General features: G+C 47.4%; 1 protein-coding gene across 8 annotated transcripts; it reads left to right on the top strand.

Moving 5' to 3' along the window:
* Positions 1–1,849: 1,849 nt before the first annotated feature.
* Positions 1,850–20,225, top strand: SMARCC2 (SWI/SNF related, matrix associated, actin dependent regulator of chromatin, subfamily c, member 2). 8 transcript variants are annotated; one of them, XM_008577173.1, is made up of 29 exons: positions 1,850–2,045; positions 2,637–2,722; positions 3,176–3,257; positions 3,359–3,451; positions 4,078–4,147; positions 4,393–4,462; positions 6,254–6,329; positions 6,495–6,626; positions 6,730–6,845; positions 7,231–7,355; positions 8,423–8,482; positions 8,639–8,676; positions 8,954–9,084; positions 9,379–9,450; positions 11,293–11,406; positions 11,911–12,064; positions 12,716–12,808; positions 13,044–13,160; positions 13,246–13,308; positions 13,668–13,926; positions 14,166–14,327; positions 14,599–14,663; positions 14,896–15,031; positions 15,113–15,279; positions 15,646–15,780; positions 17,151–17,529; positions 17,853–17,936; positions 18,207–18,272; positions 18,818–20,225. In XM_008577173.1, the coding sequence occupies exons 1-29, from the start codon at positions 1,863–1,865 to the stop codon at positions 18,892–18,894; spliced, it is 3,405 nt and encodes a 1,134-aa protein (XP_008575395.1). In that variant the 5' UTR covers positions 1,850–1,862; the 3' UTR covers positions 18,895–20,225. The 8 variants fall into 8 exon arrangements, with proteins under 8 accessions (XP_008575395.1, XP_008575394.1, XP_008575391.1 ...); XM_008577172.1 differs by having other exon boundaries at positions 13,041–13,160; XM_008577169.1 differs by having other exon boundaries at positions 17,853–18,272.
* Positions 20,226–20,290: the final 65 nt, after the last annotated feature.

Raw genomic sequence — 20,290 nt, 5'->3', positions numbered from 1 at the left:
CCTCTCTTACCCCGCACCCCCGCCTCTGATTCCAGCCCCCGCCCCCACTGCTGCGCCCTCTGCCCCTTGTTTTTCTCCACTGCCCGGCGGGCCCCAGTGCCAACAGCCCACCTTCCCCTAAGCCACCGCCTTCCCGGTTTTTCCGGGAGAGGCAGCCGGCCGGGGGCGGACGGGGTGCCGTATGGGCGCCCCCCCACGCAGGGTGCCCGTCACAGCGCCCGCCAGAGCTCCCCACGGAGCCAGGTACCGGCGAGGCTGTGGCCTCCCTGGTGCTTTGTGTACGTTCAGAGATGAGGAAAGCTGGAGGATAAACAGCCACAGAGCAGGCCCGTTGGCTGCGTATCAGCCTGAAAAAGGTCCCCACCTCGAGATCACCTGTCTCCACCGCTCATCCCCCACCTCCATCTAAGGGGCTACAAAACCTCTCAGGGAGCCAGGATATGGAAGTTCCTGAACAGCGACCCCTTAAACCATTCCTCAGCTTCACAATGAAGTGACCCAGCAACCTAGCTTTCCATTTTCCTGGGTTCGGGATCCAGAGGCTAGGATGAGCTTTATATCTCTAGCCCCTCACACTCAACCCCATAACTGGAGGTAATAAGGTGGTGAACAAAGGGTTCAAGAAGCCTTACCTGTCTTTTCTACCAGACCTCTTCCTGGTGTCTTTTTGGTCTCTAGGCCTGGTTTTTCTCTGGAAATGGTCTGCCTCTCTTCATTCTCACTACCCCCACTTAGGGGTTCTCTTTCTGGTTTTCTTGCAGCTCCCCAGTTCTTCTTGCTCAGCTTTGCAGCCTGTCAGAAATGTGTTGAGTGGTTTAGGAGAACTCCCCACTTATCCTGGTTATGAGCCTGGTCTTGCTCTCAGGGATCTCTCTGGGTGTCAGAATCCTATTACACAGCTGCTGTTTCTGTGGTTTGACTGTAGCCCAGACTGAGGGTCTGGTTCCCAGGCTTCTGCTTTTGACCTTTTGAGCGGAGATCAGGCTAGGGGCTTAGTCTCTGGCCCTGGGGGGATTGACAGCCTATGCCCTGGTTCAGCTTTCATGCTCCTAGCTCTTTGTCAATTACCTTTCCCTTCACAGATCTCCTTATGCCTCCCACTGAGAGGTGCTCTCTTCTCTGTCATTAGGGTAGAGGAAACAGAGGTCAAAAGGTAAAGACGGAGTTAGCCTCCTGGCTCAGTTTTAAATTAGAACAGAAGTCTAGGATGCTAAGTAGCATAATATGGAAACATTCAAGAAGGCCCAGGGTTGTTGGTCTCAAATACAGTTTCCTCAGAAAGAGGATACATGTTGTCTTGCTCTCCCCATTAGGCTAGGCAGTAGATGATCCTTCCCATCTGGGAGGGCCTACAAGGACATTTATGCCCAGGTCCTAGCAGGAGCAGAATGTACAAGCTCACTCTCTCAGTCTGCTTGCCCTGTCTCACTTCCTTGCACTTTTCTTGTTAGACTAGGATATAGGGGGAATCATGACCCTCTGCAGAGTTCCCCCAAGAAATACTCTGTTGTGTCACTTAGAACCTTGAAGATATTGCTTCTGTGACCTGAACTCCATAAACTTTCAGAATTTTACAATTCTCAGTGCTATTGGCTGGAGATCAGGTGCCAAGATAACAGGGTCCTGCAACTCCAATTTCAGGGTGTAGCTGAGAAAGAATAGGAAGCTTCCCTCACCCCAAGCACCCAACACTGCCAACCTGGGCTAGTGGCAGCAGAATTTCAACTTCCTGGTTAGGGGTGTCCAGAGCCTCCCTTATGCCATTTTCTTTACAGAGACTAGACATGTGGGGGAGAAAGGCACTATTTTCTCCACTCCAGAGCCCTTATTTTCTCTGATTCCAGACCCCCTTGGGAAGAAATATGGGAGATGGTGGACAATTTATCTGGGGTCTATTTTTCTTTCCTTTCCCTCTGTTTCCCCAGTATATACAAGCTGAACCACCCACTAACAAGTCCCTGTCTAGCCTGGTTGTACAGCTGCTACAATTTCAGGAAGAAGTTTTTGGCAAACATGTCAGCAATGCACCGCTCACTAAACTGCCGGTGAGTGCAAAAGCAAGGGGATGAGTCCTCCAAACTGGAGAGGGAGTTGGATTTTTAAAACATATTTGTAAATTTGTAATTTTTGAGATTTGGGTTATTTCCTATCATCCCTATCCTTAGGGCATTACTGGCATGGCCTGGTCCCCAATTTATCATTCCTTTTGTCTTAGTAATACTTTGTGCAGCAGTTTATCTCAGAGCATCTGAGTTCAGTCTGAGTCTCTTATGGTGTGGTGAAAAGGCATGAGATTTTTATTTGCACAGGCTTGTGTTCAGATCCTGGCATTGTCACTTGATGACTTTGTGGTCCTGGGCAAACTTTATGAGTCTCGGTTCCTTCATCTCTAGATGGGATTAATGCACCTACCTTGTAGGGGTTCTGTAATGGTAAATGAGATACCACAGGGTGGTGCTTTGTGAATATTGGTTTCTTTCCCCTTTTCCAGGCCACAGGGTACAATGTCACAAGGGTTAAAGAATTCCAGGTTTGAGAGGGAGATCAGTTCAGCATGGAATTCTGTGAAAGAATTAAGTGATAAGAGAATTTACAATGTAACTCTCACATACTTCTTTCCTGTCTTGATTTTGTAGATCAAATGTTTCCTAGATTTCAAAGCAGGAGGCTCCCTGTGCCACATACTTGCAGCTGCCTACAAATTCAAGAGTGACCAGGGATGGTGAGATGCATTCTCTATATGCTTCTTACATTTAGTGTAGAGGGCATCCCCCTTTGTGGTTTTCTGGAGTCTTTCTAGGGTGGGAGAACACAGGTAGAAATTCTTGCCAGTCTTTTATTTTGCTAGGTCGTAGGCCTGACTTACTAGGTCAGAAAAATGGCTGAGAATCAGAGCCAAAATAGTCTTCAAGAATGTGTGTGCGTGTTTGCATCAGTGTGTATATTGTAGAGGAAAAGGGATTCTTAGGTTGGCATCTCAAGCTTTTCTTTGTCCTTTTGAACTAAGCATGGGGTCATACATGGAGCAGAGATCAGTGAACCCCAGATCCCAGGCGATTTGGCAGCAGCTGTGAGCAAGACTGCCCCCTAATTTCCCACATTAAGAAGTCACATACCCTCACCTCATCCCCATACCTGAGCTATACCACTCATTAGGTTATTGCTTCTTCACAAGGCGGCGTTATGATTTCCAGAATCCATCACGTATGGACCGCAACGTGGAAATGTTCATGACTATTGAGAAGTCCTTGGTGCAGGTAATAGTCAGGATCCTCTTCTATCCATCTTCCTTCCCTCAGTGAGAATTCTAAACACCCCTTGTGTATGATCTCATCCCATCTATTTCTTCTCCCCACAGAATAATTGCCTGTCTCGACCTAACATTTTTTTGTGCCCAGAAATTGAGCCCAAACTACTAGGGAAATTAAAAGACATTATCAAGAGACACCAGGTGAGTGGGTGGGTCAGGAGAGGTTTCAGAAATTCCATAACTCTTTTCTGGATGTTTTCCATACTGAGAAGCAGCCCTGAAGTACCATGTTTTCTACTGCAAAGGTGGCTCTATTTACTTGGAAAAAGACTAGGGTTAAAGCCCTGAGCCTCCTTTACCTGTCTGCTTCTCCCATTTCCCAGTCTTGACAGGTTTGGATCACTGTTCCTAGAGACTGCATTCATTTTGGCCTTGGGGAAAATAGCATCTACTTCCATTGGGTCAGAGATTGCCTGATTTCAGATAAATGAAGTCCTTGCTCTTTGGAACTTTTTAATAGCAAGCAAATGTCATTGATAGGGACATACAATTGTCTTTAAATTTCCTGTGTGTAGATTGTCTATTCAGAGAATTATCTGTAGCAATTTTAAATTCTTTGCGTTTTCTCCATTATTAGCACAATTCCAGCTATTTCCCTCTGCCATTCAGTTGGTGTGTGCATAGAGAATGCAAGCTAACTTTAATACCATAGTAAGTAAAATGTGATTAGGAAGGCAGATCTGTGGTTAAATCTTATTTTGGTTTATTTATACCCACGAGTAATTCAGAGGTGACCATATCTACCTGCTTCTCTTTGTGTCATCCAGGGAACGGTCACTGAGGATAAGAACAATGCCTCCCATGTTGTGTATCCTGTCCCAGGGAACTTGGAAGAAGGTGAGACCTGGGTTCTCATGACCACTGCAGTGGATGGTATGGACTAGGAGGCAGAGAACTACTCGGATCACCATGCAGTGCCTGGGCTCCTCTCTCCTTTCAACCCTGAATCCTCCTACCATCTTAAGTTCCAATTGCCAAGTCCCTGCTGCAACAGGAGAGTGCTTAGTTAGGGCTTTTGTACAGAGTTATTTTTTGAGTTCCCCTTTAGCTTATCTCCCACCCTTCTGTGTTTCTTTCCCCAGAGGAATGGGTACGACCAGTCATGAAGAGGGATAAGCAGGTTCTTCTGCACTGGGGCTACTATCCTGACAGGTGAGGATGGGTTCCTGGAGCAGATTTAAGTATAAGAGCCAGACCCAGAAGCTCTAAAATATCGGGTGGAGCAAGAAGGCACTCTTTTGGAGTTATCCTTTTTTTTTGGCAGCTGGCCATTACAGGGATCTCAACCCTTCACCTTGGCCCAGAAGCTCTAAAATATCGGGTGGAGCAAGAAGGCACTCTTTTGGAGTTATCCTTTTTTTTTGGCAGCTGGCCATTACAGGGATCTCAACCCTTCACCTTGGCCCAGAAGCTCTAAAATATCGGGTGGAGCAAGAAGGCACTCTTTTGGAGTTATCCTTTTTTTTTGGCAGCTGGCCATTACAGGGATCTCAACCCTTCACCTTGGCCCAGAAGCTCTAAAATATCGGGTGGAGCAAGAAGGCACTCTTTTGGAGTTATCCTTTTTTTTTGGCAGCTGGCCATTACAGGGATCTCAACCCTTCACCTTGGCCCAGAAGCTCTAAAATATCGGGTGGAGCAAGAAGGCACTCTTTTGGAGTTATCCTTTTTTTTTGACAGTTGGCCATTACAGGGATCTGAACCCTTCACCTTGGCCCAGAAGCTCTAAAATATCGGGTGGAGCAAGAAGGCACTCTTTTGGAGTTATCCTTTTTTTTTGGCAGCTGGCCATTCCAGGGATCTGAACCCTTCACCTTTGTGTTATAACACCATGCTCTAACCAGCTATGCTAAACAGCCAGCCTGGGGTTATTCTTAGGTCAGTTTGTTCTCTTCCCACCTATTATGTGAATCTTGTGTTTTGGGGGAGGTTTCGACTTAACTGGACAAGGCTTAGGCTAAAACGTTTTGTGCTTTATGTGTAAGATAGTTGTCTCAGTATAATTTTTGATAAGAAACAATCTAAGGGCCAGCCCGTGGCTCACTCGGGAGAGTGTGGTGCTGATAACACCAAGGCCATGGGTTCGAAACCCTATATAGGGATGGCTGGTTATCTCACTGGGTGAGTGTGGTGCTGACAACACCAAGTTAAGAGTTCAGATCCCCTTATTGGTCATCTTTATAAAAAAAAAAGAAAGAAACAATCTAAATGTCTAACAGGACATAAATGTTTTAGCGAATTTGTATATCTACTCAATGGGCTATTATGCGGCATTTAAAGTGAAATGGAATTACAAGGATAATTAATAGATGAATATTAACTGCAAAAAGTGGCATGTAAAATAGCATCTAGTATGATTACAATGATGTAAAACCAAAATTGTACACACACAAAAAATTACTGGGCAGGGCCGGCCTATGGCTCACTTGGGAGAGTGTGGTGCTGGTAACACAAAGGCTGCGGGTTCGGATCCCATATAGGGATGGCCGGTTAGCTCACATGGGAGAGCGTGGTGCTGACAACACCAAGTCAAGTGTTAAGATGCCCTTACCAGTCATCTTTAAAAATAAAAAAAAAATTACTGGGGAAAACATATTGAATGTTAAGAGTTGGGCTGGCTGGTTAGCTCAGTTGGCTAGAGTGCAGTGTTACAACACCAAGGTCAAGGGTTCAGATTCCTGTACCGGCCAGCTGCCAAAAAAAAAAAAGAGAGTAGCTATGTTAGGGTGATTCTTTTCATTCTCCATTTCTGAAATGTTTTGTAATGTGCTTTTATTACTCTATAATGAAAAGAATCCCAATATTAATTGGAAAAATAATCATACCGAAAAATAAGCCCACAACCCAATACTTTTTGTAAATGGAAGAAGTAAAATATTTGCACTTTACTTTTCCACAACTTCATCCCATTGATTCTACTTCACGCTCAATTTCCCATGGCAGTTATGATACGTGGATCCCAGCCAGTGAAATCGAAGCATCTGTGGAAGATGCTCCAACTCCTGAGAAACCTAGGAAGGTGAGCTTTTCTCATACCCCCGCCCCATGAAGAATGCCAGGACCAGACCATTCTTTGGAGGTAAAACGGAGGCTCCTGGGCCCTTGGGCTTTTTCTGTTAAGGGTCCCTAGATAGAGCTGTGACTTCTAGGCTCCTCTTTAGTACAGTTTGCTTTTGTACTTTAGGTTCATGCAAAATGGATCCTGGACACAGACACCTTCAATGAATGGATGAATGAGGAAGACTATGAAGTAAATGATGACAAAAACCCTGTCTCCCGCCGAAAGAAGATTTCAGCTAAGACATTGACAGATGAGGTGAAAGTCCTGTTCTTTCTTCCTGGAGCCCTTAGCGTAAGTCACAGAACAAATCTTCACTAGGATTATAGGCTGACATTTGTCCCAATTCTCCAACCTGTAGGTGAACAGCCCAGATTCTGATCGCCGAGACAAGAAGGGGAGTAACTATAAAAAGAGGAAGCGCTCCCCATCTCCTTCACCAACCCCAGAAGCGAAGAAGAAAAATGCTAAGAAAGGGTATGCCAGTCCCTAACCTGACCCATGTTCACTGTTCTCTCCACATCATGTTGAAGGAAGGAAGAACAGACAAATTCCTTCCCATAACCACCTAGCCCTGACTTGGACGATCCGTAGTACTTCAGGTGTCCTGAGAGGGAGGATGAGATCTTCTTTAGCAGCCCAGTTGTTAATTCTAGTCCCAGACATGTAGTAAACTCAAAAAGAGCTTAATCACCAAATGAAAAGCCCCTGCCACTTCCCATTACTCTGTAGCTTTTCGTTTCTGTTTGTGCTCAGCTCTACCCTTGGGATTCTCATTTGCTTCCCTTCTCTTGAACCTCAACTTCCAGGAACTCCTTGCCCAAGGATGACTGGGTTCTTTATCACTCTCTTTCCTTCCCAGTCCCTCAACACCTTATACCAAGTCAAAGCGTGGCCACAGGGAAGAGGAACAAGAGGATCTGACAAAGGACATGGATGAGCCCTCACCAGTTCCCAACGTAGAAGAAGTGACACTGCCCAAAACAGGTATGGGCCTGGTCAAGCTTCTGGGACCTACCCACACTCCCAGTCCTGCATCTACTGTGGCAAACCCCTTGAGTGGGCTGATTTCCCAATTCCAGCTCCAAGTCTAAAGGATCTTTCTCTTAAATTTAGCTGGTTATTGAAATTATTTTCAATACTATGGAAAATCCTCTAACTTTATATCTACGTTTGAGTTGTGGAATGTGCTTTGCACCTGACAGTAGTTGTCTCCAAACTCTTTTTAATTAAGCACTCCCATCAGTAAAGTATATTTGAGTACAAATCATATATGTGTACTGTTAAACCACTATTTTAGGAACATTATAAAATACATGCAAACATTATCTGTAAAAATGGAAAAATATAAAGAATAATAGAAACAAATATAAAGAGAAGTTCTGATATCCTCTTTCTGTACTCTAGTGGGTCATCTTCTGCATACTGTGTGAGAACCCTACTTTAGAGACCATTGCTGTACAATACTGGTTTACAATCCGTATTCCATAGACTAGCCCCAAGTATTCCAGGAATATTTTGAGAGTGGGGTTGGGGGGGCGCACTGAGAGAGAGTAGTTCTGGCTTCTACCCCCTCATCAATCAGCTCTTTTCTCTATCTGCGTTTTCTCCTGAGCTTTCATGTATGAACTCAGTTGAGGAAAGTGTCCTCTGCTTTCAAAAATCTAAGATCTAATCACTCCTCTACAGAGTGATTTGGTCAGATTCAGTCCATTAAGAGCTTATAGGTATATAGATGGTGATAAGGGCCTATCAAAGACAGGAATGATTTATGAATGTACATAGAGAAAGACTTCAAATGATCCATGTGGGGCTGGGAGCTTTTAAAAAAAAAACAAAAAGGAAAAAGAAGTTAAGTGAATTTTTGTTTGGAAATGGGGAAAAATATCAAGTGAGTTTCAACCCTTAGAAGGATTATGACTAGAGAGAGCAATATTTTGTGATCATGTGGAGAAAAGTTTTGAGAAAATGGAATCTCTAGAACTATTCACAGTGGAGAGGCAAGGGCTTGTTTTAGGCAGAATATGTCTGATAAAATGACTCTTTTCTGACAGTCAACACTAAGAAGGACTCCGAGTCAGCCCCCGTCAAAGGAGGCACCATGACTGACCTGGGTAAGACGGGAGCCTATTGGGCAAGGCAGTCAGGACCCCAAGGTGGGGGGAAGGCTCAGCTGCCACCTTTCTCCTAGCCTGTTGAGGCTTTTCAGTGGGACTCTCCTGCCCCTCAGTAGGCTCCAGCCTTATATCTTGTTTGTCTTTCTCTTTCAGATGAACAGGAGGATGAAAGCATGGAGACCACGGGCAAGGTGGAGCCAGTTTAGAGAGGCCCTCCTTCTCTGTGTGACTCTGATTTGTGATTTTAAAGTTCTTTCTGCCCACAACTTTTCACTGCCCAGAATTTTCCCACCCTGATCAAATTCTAGCTATTGCTCAAAACTCTGATCCTTTCTGAGTGCTGGGGTCCATAACTGTTCATTCCCATCACCCATCTTTGGTGTCCTTATTCCTGGGGCGTAGAAGAAGCAGAGGGTTGCTAGGGGGAAAATGGGAATGCTTAGTGTCCAGCAGCTTCCATACTCATAGGATGAGGATGAGAACAGTACCGGGAACAAGGGGGAGCAGACCAAGAATCCAGACCTGCATGAGGACAACGTGACTGAACAGACCCACCACATCATCATTCCCAGCTATGCTGCCTGGTTTGACTACAATAGGTATTGTTACTCCAGCTTCTCACTGAATTTCTATTTCTCTACCTCCAGGGGTCAACAGGTTGTTCTTCATCTTGCCTCCTCCAAATTTCTTCAACCAGATAGACCAGGGTACACTTCAGTTTTAGAGGAGCTCCTGGTCTCTTTTGGAGTCTTACAGCTCTGATAGGAAGTTTCTAATTCCTTCCTATAGTTTTGAGCTGTTTTCCCATCCCACTTTCTAGGTTTTTCCTCCCTTTGGGGCTCCCATCCCTCCACCAAAGCCTTCTCCTGAATCCACTCTGGCTTTTCTTGCAGCGTTCATGCCATCGAGCGGAGGGCTCTCCCCGAGTTCTTTAACGGCAAGAACAAGTCGAAGACTCCAGAGATGTAAGGAAATCTCAGCTCGTAGTTCTCTTTCTCCCTCCTGTCCCCATTCACCCTTTCTGACCCAGCAACATTCAGTTTGGCAGATATTTCTTTTATTTATTTTTTTTTTTTTGTCTTTTTTTGAGACCGGCCACACCGCGCTCAGCCAGTGAGCGCTGTGAGCGCACTGGTCATCCCTATATAGGATCCGAACCCGCAGCAGGAGCGCTGCTGTGCTCCCAGCGCCGCACTCTCCTGAGTGCGCCACAGGCTCGGCCCTTGGCAGGTATTTCTTGAGCTCCTTCCATGAGCCAGGCACTGTGCTAGGCTTATAAAGACATATCTGCCCTTGGGCAGTCCCAGCCCAGCACTTAGAAACATGTTCTTTAGGATTTGCCCAAGGCTGATATTAAGCATGTTTTTTCTGTACAAAAGAAGTACTTGCTCCAAAGCCTCAAATTCTTTTAACAGTGTACAGAGCTTTTAAGTCCATAATTACTGATATTGTTTAAAATGCAGATATATATCCCTAGCACAAGTATTAGCTTTGACTAAGGTGTAAATGACTATTACCAGTCTGGTCCCTGAGAGTAGGTTTTGATAGAAAAACAAGAGAAGGAACTAAGAAAAGACCCAAGTCTGTGAATTAAGGGATGGAGAGGGCTCTCTAGAAAAGAAGTATTATATAAAGTGCAGGCTTGGGGCTCAGACATCTTCATCTCCTTCAAGGTTTTGCCTCAGGCCAAAGCCAGTTGGCTTTGAATGAGACACTCCATTCAGAGTGTCTCACTTTGAATAAGCTAGGGATACTCCAGGATAAAAACATAATGAGGTGGGTGAGACTGAGAACTGAACAAGTTTTTTTTTCCTAGCCGTTCCACAGCTTCCCCTCTGGGATCATTTTCCCCACGATGTTTCTTTCCCCATAGATTGGTATGGTTCTCTCTCCTCTTCCTGGGGAAAGCAGTGTATTGTGTGAAAAGGAAGGAAAAGGAAGTAGTGATATGATATGCCAGCAAGGTTGGAATAGGAAGTGAACTCTTGGTATAGAATAGTGAAGGATGATAATTGCCTATATCCATTGAAGTCTTATTGTCTCCCAGGTACTATCCTAAGTGTTCAACATTCATTGACTAATTTAATCTTCACATCAACCTTAGAGGGAGGTACTATTATAATCTCCAGTTTACAGATTAGAAAACTGAGGTATAGAGGGGTTAAGTCAATTGCATAAGGTTACACATCTAGTAAGTAGTAAAACCAGGATCTGAAGCCTTTAGTCTGGCTCATGTTCTCAAACTTTACACTGTACCACAGAATAACTACCATTTTTGAGCTCCTACAATGTGCCAGACATTGTATTTGTACTTTATAAACCTCTCAGATCTTCAACAGACATTTCGTTTTACAGATGAATGAGGAAACTGAGGTTCAAAAAATTGAAGTAACTTGCCAGGACCATCATGGTAGGACTGGGAGTTGGACGTAGATCTTTCCAACTTCAAAACATATATTCTTTCTACCATATCATGCTGACTAGCTGTATTCATGGAGTTTGGAAACAAGGGCACCTTTTCTTACTTTTTAATTCCTTGTTCAAAAGTTGGGTGAAAGATCCCCAAGTACAGCCAAGGAGATAATTCATTTAACTCAAAATCCCATCAAGAAAAATATAAGAAATGTTTGAATTTCTTGCATCTAGCACATAGTAGGCATTTAATGTTTATTGAGGCAAATAATCTATTATTTTCCATCTTTGCCTCACAGGAGGAATCACTAGCTCTTCTATCATTTTTCCTACCCGTAACCCTCAACAAACATTTATTTTTCTTCCACCTGTTGTTCATCTCTCTTTTTTCTAAGCTACCTGGCCTATCGAAACTTCATGATTGACACTTACCGATTGAACCCCCAAGAGTATCTTACCTCCACTGCCTGCCGCCGGAACCTGGCGGGTGATGTCTGTGCCATCATGAGGTGGGTCTTGAGGCTGAGAGGCAGGGAATACATGAGGATGTCTGCCTGTGGATGTGTCTTGGCAGAAGTAGAAATGCCAGCAAGGAACACAGGGGAATGGACAGGAAAAAGCACCTTTAGAGGAAGGCAATGTACAGGTTTGGGGAATGAGTGACTTGAGGGAATGGCAGGTGCATTCTCTGAATAAAGAAGAGAGAAGGAGCTCCCATTTTTAGTGAAAGATACTGGTTCCATTTTACTAGTTATCCAGGAAGAGATGTTTCATAGGTAGGTAGGTATGGAGAGAGGTCCAGGCTGGAGAGGTAGACTTAGGCGTCACTGGCCATTTAGGTGGTTGGTGGACAGTGGGAGCAGGTGGGATTTCCCAGGGAATCGAATGGGCAGAGAAGAGGACCAGGGGCAAGGGAAGAGGGAGCTTAATGCCCCTACCTTACCCCCAGCCCTCCTCCTCATGTACCTTTCTGGCTATCCTGTATGACCCTGTCTCTGCCTCTCTCCTCACAGGGTCCATGCCTTCCTGGAACAGTGGGGTCTTATTAACTACCAGGTGGATGCTGAGAGTCGACCAACCCCCATGGGGCCTCCGCCCACCTCTCACTTCCATGTCTTGGCTGACACACCATCAGGGCTGGTGCCTTTGCAGCCCAAGACTCCACAGGTAGGGTGAGGGGCCATGGGGACAGGGTAGGGTTGGGTAAGATTGGGCTTCTTTGGACTTTTCTTTTTCTGGTTTTTAGGGTTATGGTTCAGGAATGTTTTGAGGCTTCTTCCTTTTCCATGGGATGTTAGGGGCTACAGGAATCAGCCCCATGTGTTTAGCACCCTGTCTGAGCCTCTGTACCTAAGGTTGCAAGGACTTGCTGAGGGAGATGCTCCTTGTCCTTAAGGAGCAGACAGAGAAAAATGGCTTAAAATTAATTTGCTTGGAATTTTAAAAATTTGTCTTATTCCCCACATTTTTTCATTTTTGCGTAATAATTATTATCACCTCCATTTTTTTTTCCATTTCCATTTCATCCATTACAAAAATTAAGAGAAGAAAGGTTATGTGGCTTGCCCAAGGTCATGTAGTATCAAATCTAGGATTAGAAGCCAAATGTCCAGCTCCTCAGACAACCTGTAAATATATATGTGAATACAAATGGATATCATGCCAACTGCATGTCTAATTAACCATGAAAGGAGCATGAAACAGTGGCGTGAGTGCCCCAGAGCTTGTGGGCCACCCAGTGTTTGGTTTTGAGGCCTCCAGGGCCTTGGCCTGGTCATTTCCTGCCCAGCCTCCATGACGCCAAGCTCTGTCCCCCAGGGCCGCCAGGTTGATGCTGATACCAAGGCTGGGCGAAAGGGCAAAGAGCTGGATGACCTGGTGCCAGAGACGGCTAAGGGCAAGCCAGAGCTGGTAGGTGGGGTGCAGACCCTGCTGGGCTTCTTATTTGCCCCTTTATTGGGGGGCCCCTGCCCGGGAAAAAAAGACATGAGAGCAGAGGAGCTACAGCAGTAAGGGAGGAAGTCCCACCCAGGGGTGTCCCTGGCTTTGGGAAGGAAGCTCCTTCTGTCTGTTTTCTCTCTCTGTCTGCCCCTGGCTCCCAGGGTCACTCGTACTCACCTCTTTCTTTCCCCTCCGCAAATAGCAGACCTCTGCTTCCCAACAAATGCTCAACTTTTCTGACAAAGGCAAAGAGAAACCAACAGACATGCAGAACTTTGGGCTGCGCACAGACATGTACACGAAGAAGAACGTGCCCTCCAAGGTATGAAGTGCAGGCTGACTTCAGGGGTAGAGAACCTTCGCTCCTCAGAGGTCACAGCTTCCTTTCTCCTGACTTTGCTTTACAGAGCAAAGCTGCGGCCAGTGCCACTCGAGAGTGGACAGAACAGGAGACCCTGCTACTCCTGGAGGTAATTGGGGCTGGAAAGGAGAGTTCTTTTACAAAAACAGAAGTGGCCAGGGTGCCTGTTGCACTTGTGAGTGGGGAGAGCTCATAGAGTCTGCCGTGAGCAGAGTATGATCTTGCCCCCAGTCCCTCCCCTTCCTCATGCCATTTGCACCTGCCCTAGGGAACAGCTCCAGGCCAGGGATTTAGGCCATTTTATTAACTCTACATCCTTTCTTAGTGCTACTTGGAGATCCTCCTTGGACCCAGCAGAGTACACAACTACCAGAATACAGCTTTGAAGCCAGTTGCCTTTAATAAGATTGGGGGAGTTGACCTGCAGGGAAAGTGGCTAAATAAGCTGAATTGTGTCTCTATAACCAGGCACTGGAAATGTACAAAGATGATTGGAACAAAGTATCTGAGCATGTGGGAAGCCGCACACAGGACGAGTGCATCTTGCATTTTCTTCGTCTTCCCATTGAAGACCCATACCTGGAGGACTCGGAGGCCTCCCTGGGCCCCCTGGCCTACCAGCCCATCCCCTTCAGTCAGTCGGGCAACCCTGTTATGAGCACTGTTGCTTTTCTGGCCTCCGTTGTTGATCCCCGAGTTGCCTCTGCTGCTGCAAAGTCGGCCCTAGGTAATGTGGGGGGTCCTAGCCTTCTCAGTTTGCATTTGAAGGGCTGGCTAGTCAGACTGGGAAACCCTTCAAGTTTGGCTGCCCTACTGGCCTTTTCTGTTGCCGGCCTCAGCTCAGGCACCTGTCTAGGCTCCATACTGGCCTTAGAGGAAGAGATAGGCTTGTGAGGAAGCTTTCACAGGGATAGCCAGAAAGCCCACCTGCATTGTTCCCAGCCTCATCCCCTCTGGGTCTTGCAGAGGAGTTCTCCAAAATGAAGGAAGAGGTACCCACAGCCTTGGTGGAGGCCCATGTTCGGAAAGTGGAAGAAGCGGCCAAAGTGACAGGCAAAGCAGACCCAGCCTTCGGTCTGGAAAGCAGTGGCATTGCGGGAACCACCTCTGATGAGCCAGAGCGGATTGGTAAGGCTGGCAAATTCCCAGATTTCTCCCTTTTCACCAAGAGCCATGTGGCCTCCCTGTTCCATCCCAGCCTCAAGTTGGCATCAGAACACAACACAAACAGGAGAATCGCTGGGGTTTTAATTTTCCCCAGGACTTTACCTTAGGGACTGTGGCTCCCTACTGTCCTCACTAAGATCTTGGCTGGTAGAAAGGGCTGTTGGAAAAGCATTGTAGAGACAGACTCTATAGCAGACATTTCCCATTTCCTTTCCTTTCCCCATGGGCCCAGAGGAGAGTGGAACTGACGAGGCAAGGGCGGAGGGCCAGGCCACAGATGAGAAGAAGGAGCCCAAGGTATAGATGGATTGTCCTCGGGCTGGGAGGTGGAGGGGCCAGGCGTGGTGCTGTGGTGATGGGGGAGCTGGCTTTGTTCAGCTTCAGGTGGGCAGGGCTAGGCTTGGACGGGGCTGTCTCATGGAGCCAGATCACCTTCAAAGTAAGAACAGTAAATTCAGCTACAAGTCGGGGCCTTTCGTATGCGAACTCTTCACCCCGATACTCTTTTCTTCTTTTACCGGTACTTCAGGAACTCCGAGAAGGAGGAGGGGCTATAGAAGAAGAAGCAAAGGAGAAAACCAGTGAGGCTCCCAAGAAGGATGACGAGAAAGGGAAAGAAGGCGACAGCGAGAAGGAGTTGGAGAAGAGTGATGGGGACCCAATAGGTGAGCCTCCCAGGATGGCAGGAGGGGTACAGGAAAGAGAAGCGAAGCTGTAGGGCTAACTCAACCCTTGTCCTGGCCCAGTTGATCCTGAGAAGGAGAAGGAGCCAAAGGAAGGGCAGGAGGAAGTGCTGAAGGAAGTGGTGGAATCGGAGGGGGAAAGGAAGGCAAAGGTGGAGCGGGACATTGGTGAGGGCAACCTCTCCACCGCTGCTGCTGCCGCCCTGGCTGCTGCTGCAGTGAAGGCAAAGGTAAGGCAGACCCTGAAGACCCCAGCAGGAAGATGCCCATTTCTCTAATTTCATTTCATTCAGAGGAAATCCTTGCTCACCCCTTAAATAATGATCGCCTGTTTCCTTTTTATTTTTATCCTGAGAGAAGGGAGAGTTAGTCATCTCTAAGCTTTTTAATCTTCTACCATTGGGCCTATTTTCAGCCCTGTTGTTATTTGACTTTGTCTTATCCTTTGCCACTCTTTTTCTTCATGTTCTTTTTAAAATGTCAAGCCTGTTCTACTCTGGGTTGGGACCGCAGCAAGTCCTCCCTACCTTTCTCTCTCCTGGAATGTCTTCAGCTGGGTCCTTCCACTGATGTGCAGTCCCACCCTCCTTCCCTAGCACTTGGCTGCCGTTGAAGAAAGAAAGATCAAATCTTTGGTGGCCCTGCTGGTGGAGACTCAGATGAAAAAGTTGGAGATCAAACTCCGCCACTTTGAGGAGCTGGAGACGATCATGGACCGGGAACGAGAAGCAGTGAGTAACACCCTCTGGGGTCAGTGGGAGCCTTGGAGCCCCGCCCTGACACTGAGCTGTGCCTCAGTTTCAGATTGGAGGGGTGTGTGTGTGTGTGTGTGTGTGTGTGAGAGAGAGAGAGAGAGAGAGAGAGAGAAGCAACAGTGCAGAAAGCCTGAGACTGACAGGGCTTCAAAGCAGAGACATAGGGCAGGCCAGGGCAGGGGGAGCTGGCCCCAGGCACTGTAGGACAGGTGGCCTCACAAGTGTAGCCTGGAGACTGAGGTCTCCACAGAACATCAGCTCCACAAGCAGATTCTAGTTGGTTTTTTTGATTGCTACATCTCCAGGTCCTTGAACAGTGCTTGGCCCATAGTAGACTTTCAATAAATATTTGTTGAGTGTTTGAATGGGTTTAAGGGATGATGAGAGGGTAGGGGCTCCAGATCTAAGAAGTGAACTTGGAAAGGGAATGATATAGACAAAGTATTGAACCATTTTGTCTTTGAGAGGACATAAAAAGAAATAGAAGACAGGGACCCTGTCCTTAGAAAACTTAGAGTTTAGGGGCCAGCCCATGGCTCACTCAGGAGAGTGTGGTGCTGATAACACCAAGACCACAGGTTTGAATCCCATGTAGGGATGGCCGGTTAGCTCACTGGGTGACTTTTTTTTTTTTTTTAAAGATGACCGGTAAGGGGATCTTAACCCTTGACTTGGTGTTGTCAGCACCACGCTCACCCAGTGAGCGAACCGGCCATCCCTATATGGGATCCGAACCCGTGGCCTTGGTGTTATCAGCACCGCACTCTACCGAGTGAGCCATGGGCCGGCCCCGAAAACTTAGATTTTAATTGGAGACATCAAATATATAATATGGAGACATTAGAAACAATTAACAATACTTTAAGTATCTGACAAATTCAGATTAAGAGATTTCAAATCAAGTATGATATATAAGTCCTGAGAGATCACAGAATAAAGCCAAAGCTCAGAGGCCAGTGAATTCATTTGGGATGGCTTCCTAAGAATGGTGAGTTTTTAGCACATTTTTAAGGAAGAAAAGAATGTGAATTGACAAGAGAAACTGGAAGCATTTTCCAAATCAAGGCCATGGCAAGTTCATAGCTTTGGAGCTGAAATACACCAGGGATCCCACCAGGTTAACTCCATTGCAATGAGAAGCCACATGGGTAGTCAGAAGACATGAAGGTCATGGGAATTTGGAAGGAGTGGGGCGGGGAGGACAGAGGAATCAAGGGAATCAATTTGGAATCAGAGGAATCAATTTGGATTTTGGGAACCACCCAAATGAGAGGCAGGGCCTTTCAGAAGAAAGGCCTTTGGGATCTTCCAAAAATTGGGTAATAGTACTCAATTGGCACCGGCAGCTGGAGTATCAGAGGCAGCAGCTCCTGGCCGACAGACAAGCCTTCCACATGGAACAGCTGAAGTATGCAGAGATGAGGGCTCGGCAGCAGCATTTCCAACAGATGCATCAACAGCAGCAGCAGCCACCACCAACCGTGCCCCCAGGCTCCCAGCCTATCCCCCCCACAGGGGCTGCTGGGCCACCCGCAATCCATGGCTTGGCTGTGGCTCCGGCCTCGGTGGCTCCTTCTGCCGGCAGTGGGGCCCCTCCTGGAAGCTTAGGTCCTTCTGAACAGATTGGGCAGGCGGGGTCAACGGCAGGGCCACAGCAGCAGCAACCAACTGGAGCCCCCCAGCCTGGGGCAGTCCCACCAGGAGTACCCCCCCCCGGACCCCATGGTAAGTGATGGGTTCTGGAACTCTTGCTGGCTGATGGGATCCAGGTAAATGTCCCAGTTCCCCTTGAAGGGGATACATCATAGGCCCCGAGATGAGAATTGGCCTCAATTTCTACAGATGGGCCTGCGTTTGTTATGTCCCTAAGCCAGCAGGGACCCCTCCCCAAACCCAGACCTTTGGAATTTTGTTCCAAGGATTTACCACTTATTACAGTGTCAGGAAAAAAGAAGGTGGTGCCAAGGAGTTGGCTAGATTATCCTTGCTGTGAAAGTGAGTAAGCGAAATGTATGACTCTAATCTTGGTCTCTCCTCTTCATTCCCAGGCCCCTCACCGTTCCCCAACCAACAAACTCCTCCCTCAATGATGCCAGGGGCAGTGCCAGGCAGCGGGCACCCAGGCATGGCGGGTAATGCTCCTTTGGGTTTGCCTTTTGGCATGCCACCTCCTCCTGCTCCATCCATCATCCCATTTGGTAGTCTAGCCGACTCCCTCAGTATTAACCTTCCCCCTCCTCCTAACCTGCATGGGCATCACCATCATCTCCCATTCGCCCCGGGCACTCTCCCCCCACCTAACCTGCCTGTGTCCATGGCGAACCCTCTACATCCTAACCTGCCGGCGACCACCACCATGCCATCTTCCTTGCCTCTCGGGCCGGGGCTCGGATCCGCCGCAGCCCAGAGCCCTGCCATTGTGGCAGCTGTTCAGGGCAACCTCCTGCCCAGTGCCAGCCCACTGCCAGGTGAGAAGGGGTCAGGAGGGGAGAAGGGTGAGGGAGAGGGGTCCACATGGAGGGAGGGAGGGCAGATGGGGAAGGGGTCACGTATGGGAATTTACACAGTCCTTTCAGAACACTCTGGTAAAAGTAGAATCCAGGAGGAAGGGCCTCTCTGGCTGTCCTCCACCATTCCCCAGCCTGGCAGCTGCCACCTCTGGGATGATGTTGGGGCCTTTCATTGCTGGGTCACGGAGGAGTCCTGTGGCACAGAGCATCTCAGTTGTAAACTTGAGAAACAGCTGTTCGCATGATGATTTATTGGCATCTCTTTGCTTGTTCAAATGCCCCCTTTAGAGTTCCCTTGGGGGCAGGAGGATGATTTGGGATATATCAGTTTTCCCCAGTTTGAGGTGGAAGAGGGTGTTGGGAAGAGGAAATACATTGTGGGTACCTCATTCATCTACTCACCTGCTGCATGCCATGGCCGGCTATGTTTTGTCTGTGGTGGCCTGGGTCTGGATCCCTCTCCCTTGCTTGCCCTGGCTTATTCATCTTTCTTTTCTCCACAGACCCAGGCACCCCCCTGCCTCCAGATCCCACAGCCCCGAGCCCAGGCACAGTCACCCCTGTGCCACCTCCACAATGAGGAGCCTGCCAGACATCTCTTCCCTCACCCCCCATGGAGATTGCGGTTCCAGGAACAGCCCTCCCCCAACCACTGGGACCCTTCCCCAGCCTGGAGAGTTCATCACTACGTAAGGAAAGCTCCTGCCCCTCCAAAGCCCCCACCATGCCAAACAGAGGCATGCATTTTTATATCGGATTATTCAAGGACTTTTGTTTAGAAGATGTTTCTAATGTCTGGGAGAGAGGATAGGATTGGGAATGCTGCCCTCAAAGGAAGGGCTGGGGAAAGATGTTTATACAAGGTTCTAATTAACCACTTCCAAAGGTGCACCCCCCTCAAACGACTGCATTTTTTATGGATAAGAAAAAAGTTAAGCCCTTTAAAAGAAAGTAGAGAGATTTTAAAAAGCCACATTGGAGCTCCCTTCAACCCACTAAAAAATAACCAACTTTTACATTTTTTGAGGATGGGGTGACAGTTTTAGGAAGGGGAATTGAGGTTCTGGGGAGAGCCCTAGGGATAGAATAGGGTGCAGAATCTGTCTCCCTAAGGCCCTTGTTAGTGACTGAGTCAACTCCCTAGTGCCTCCCCCACACCCCTCACTGCCGTTTATTAGTACTAATCTCCTGCTGCTCCCTCATTGTTGCTGTTTTAGGCCACCGCAGCTCAGCCCAATGATCCCTTTCCCTTTGAATGTTAGTTTTGTGTTTGTTTTTAAAAGTCACCTGCTTAGTTGATGTCAGCGTATGTGTATTTGGAGGGGAAAATATATTTTGGGAGATTCCTTTGGTAGGTAATAGGGGAAGAAAGGGCAGTAGGGGCTATTCTTCCCTTCCCTGGGCTGTACCAGTGGACTCCTAGAAGGCATGGAGAGGGGGGCTGTAAGAGGATGGGAAGTTTTTAAAACATGAAATTTTCAAAAAGCACTTAAGCACTTCCTTCTTGTGACTCACTGGTCACCCCTAACCTCTTCCCTCTCCCACCAAGACTATCAGAACCTTGACTGATAACTAGGGGTTCCCAGATAAGGACACAGGGATTTGGGAGCAGCGGGAAAGAAGGGTACTCATGCTAGGGTAGTATCGACCCTCAGCTCGTAGCCTGGCTCTGCTCCCTGGATTCCAGTGCCTCCCGGTCCAGCTCTTCCCCTCCTCATCCTTGAGGCGAAGACAAATGTGATTCTAGGCTCTACACCAATTCTTGGTCCCTCCCACCAGGCCCTTGAATGTTCCTCATGTCCCTGTGTTTCTCTTCTTCTGCGTCTTGGCACCTTTTTTCTGTTCAAAGTTTTCTGTAAATTTTTTCTTTTTCTTTTTTTTTTTTTATAAATTAATTTGCTTTCAGTTCCATCTTGTGGATGCCTTCTGTGTTCTCTTACCTGTGACTGTCAGGCAGGGGGATTGGGCATTCCTGG

Source organism: Galeopterus variegatus, unplaced genomic scaffold (genome assembly GCF_000696425.1).
Source record: "Galeopterus variegatus unplaced genomic scaffold, G_variegatus-3.0.2 Scaffold1458, whole genome shotgun sequence".
NCBI classification, from domain to species: Eukaryota; Metazoa; Chordata; class Mammalia; order Dermoptera; family Cynocephalidae; genus Galeopterus; species Galeopterus variegatus.
Note: the sequence above shows the minus strand (reverse complement) of the source record. Positions and strands in the feature narration are given on the sequence as shown.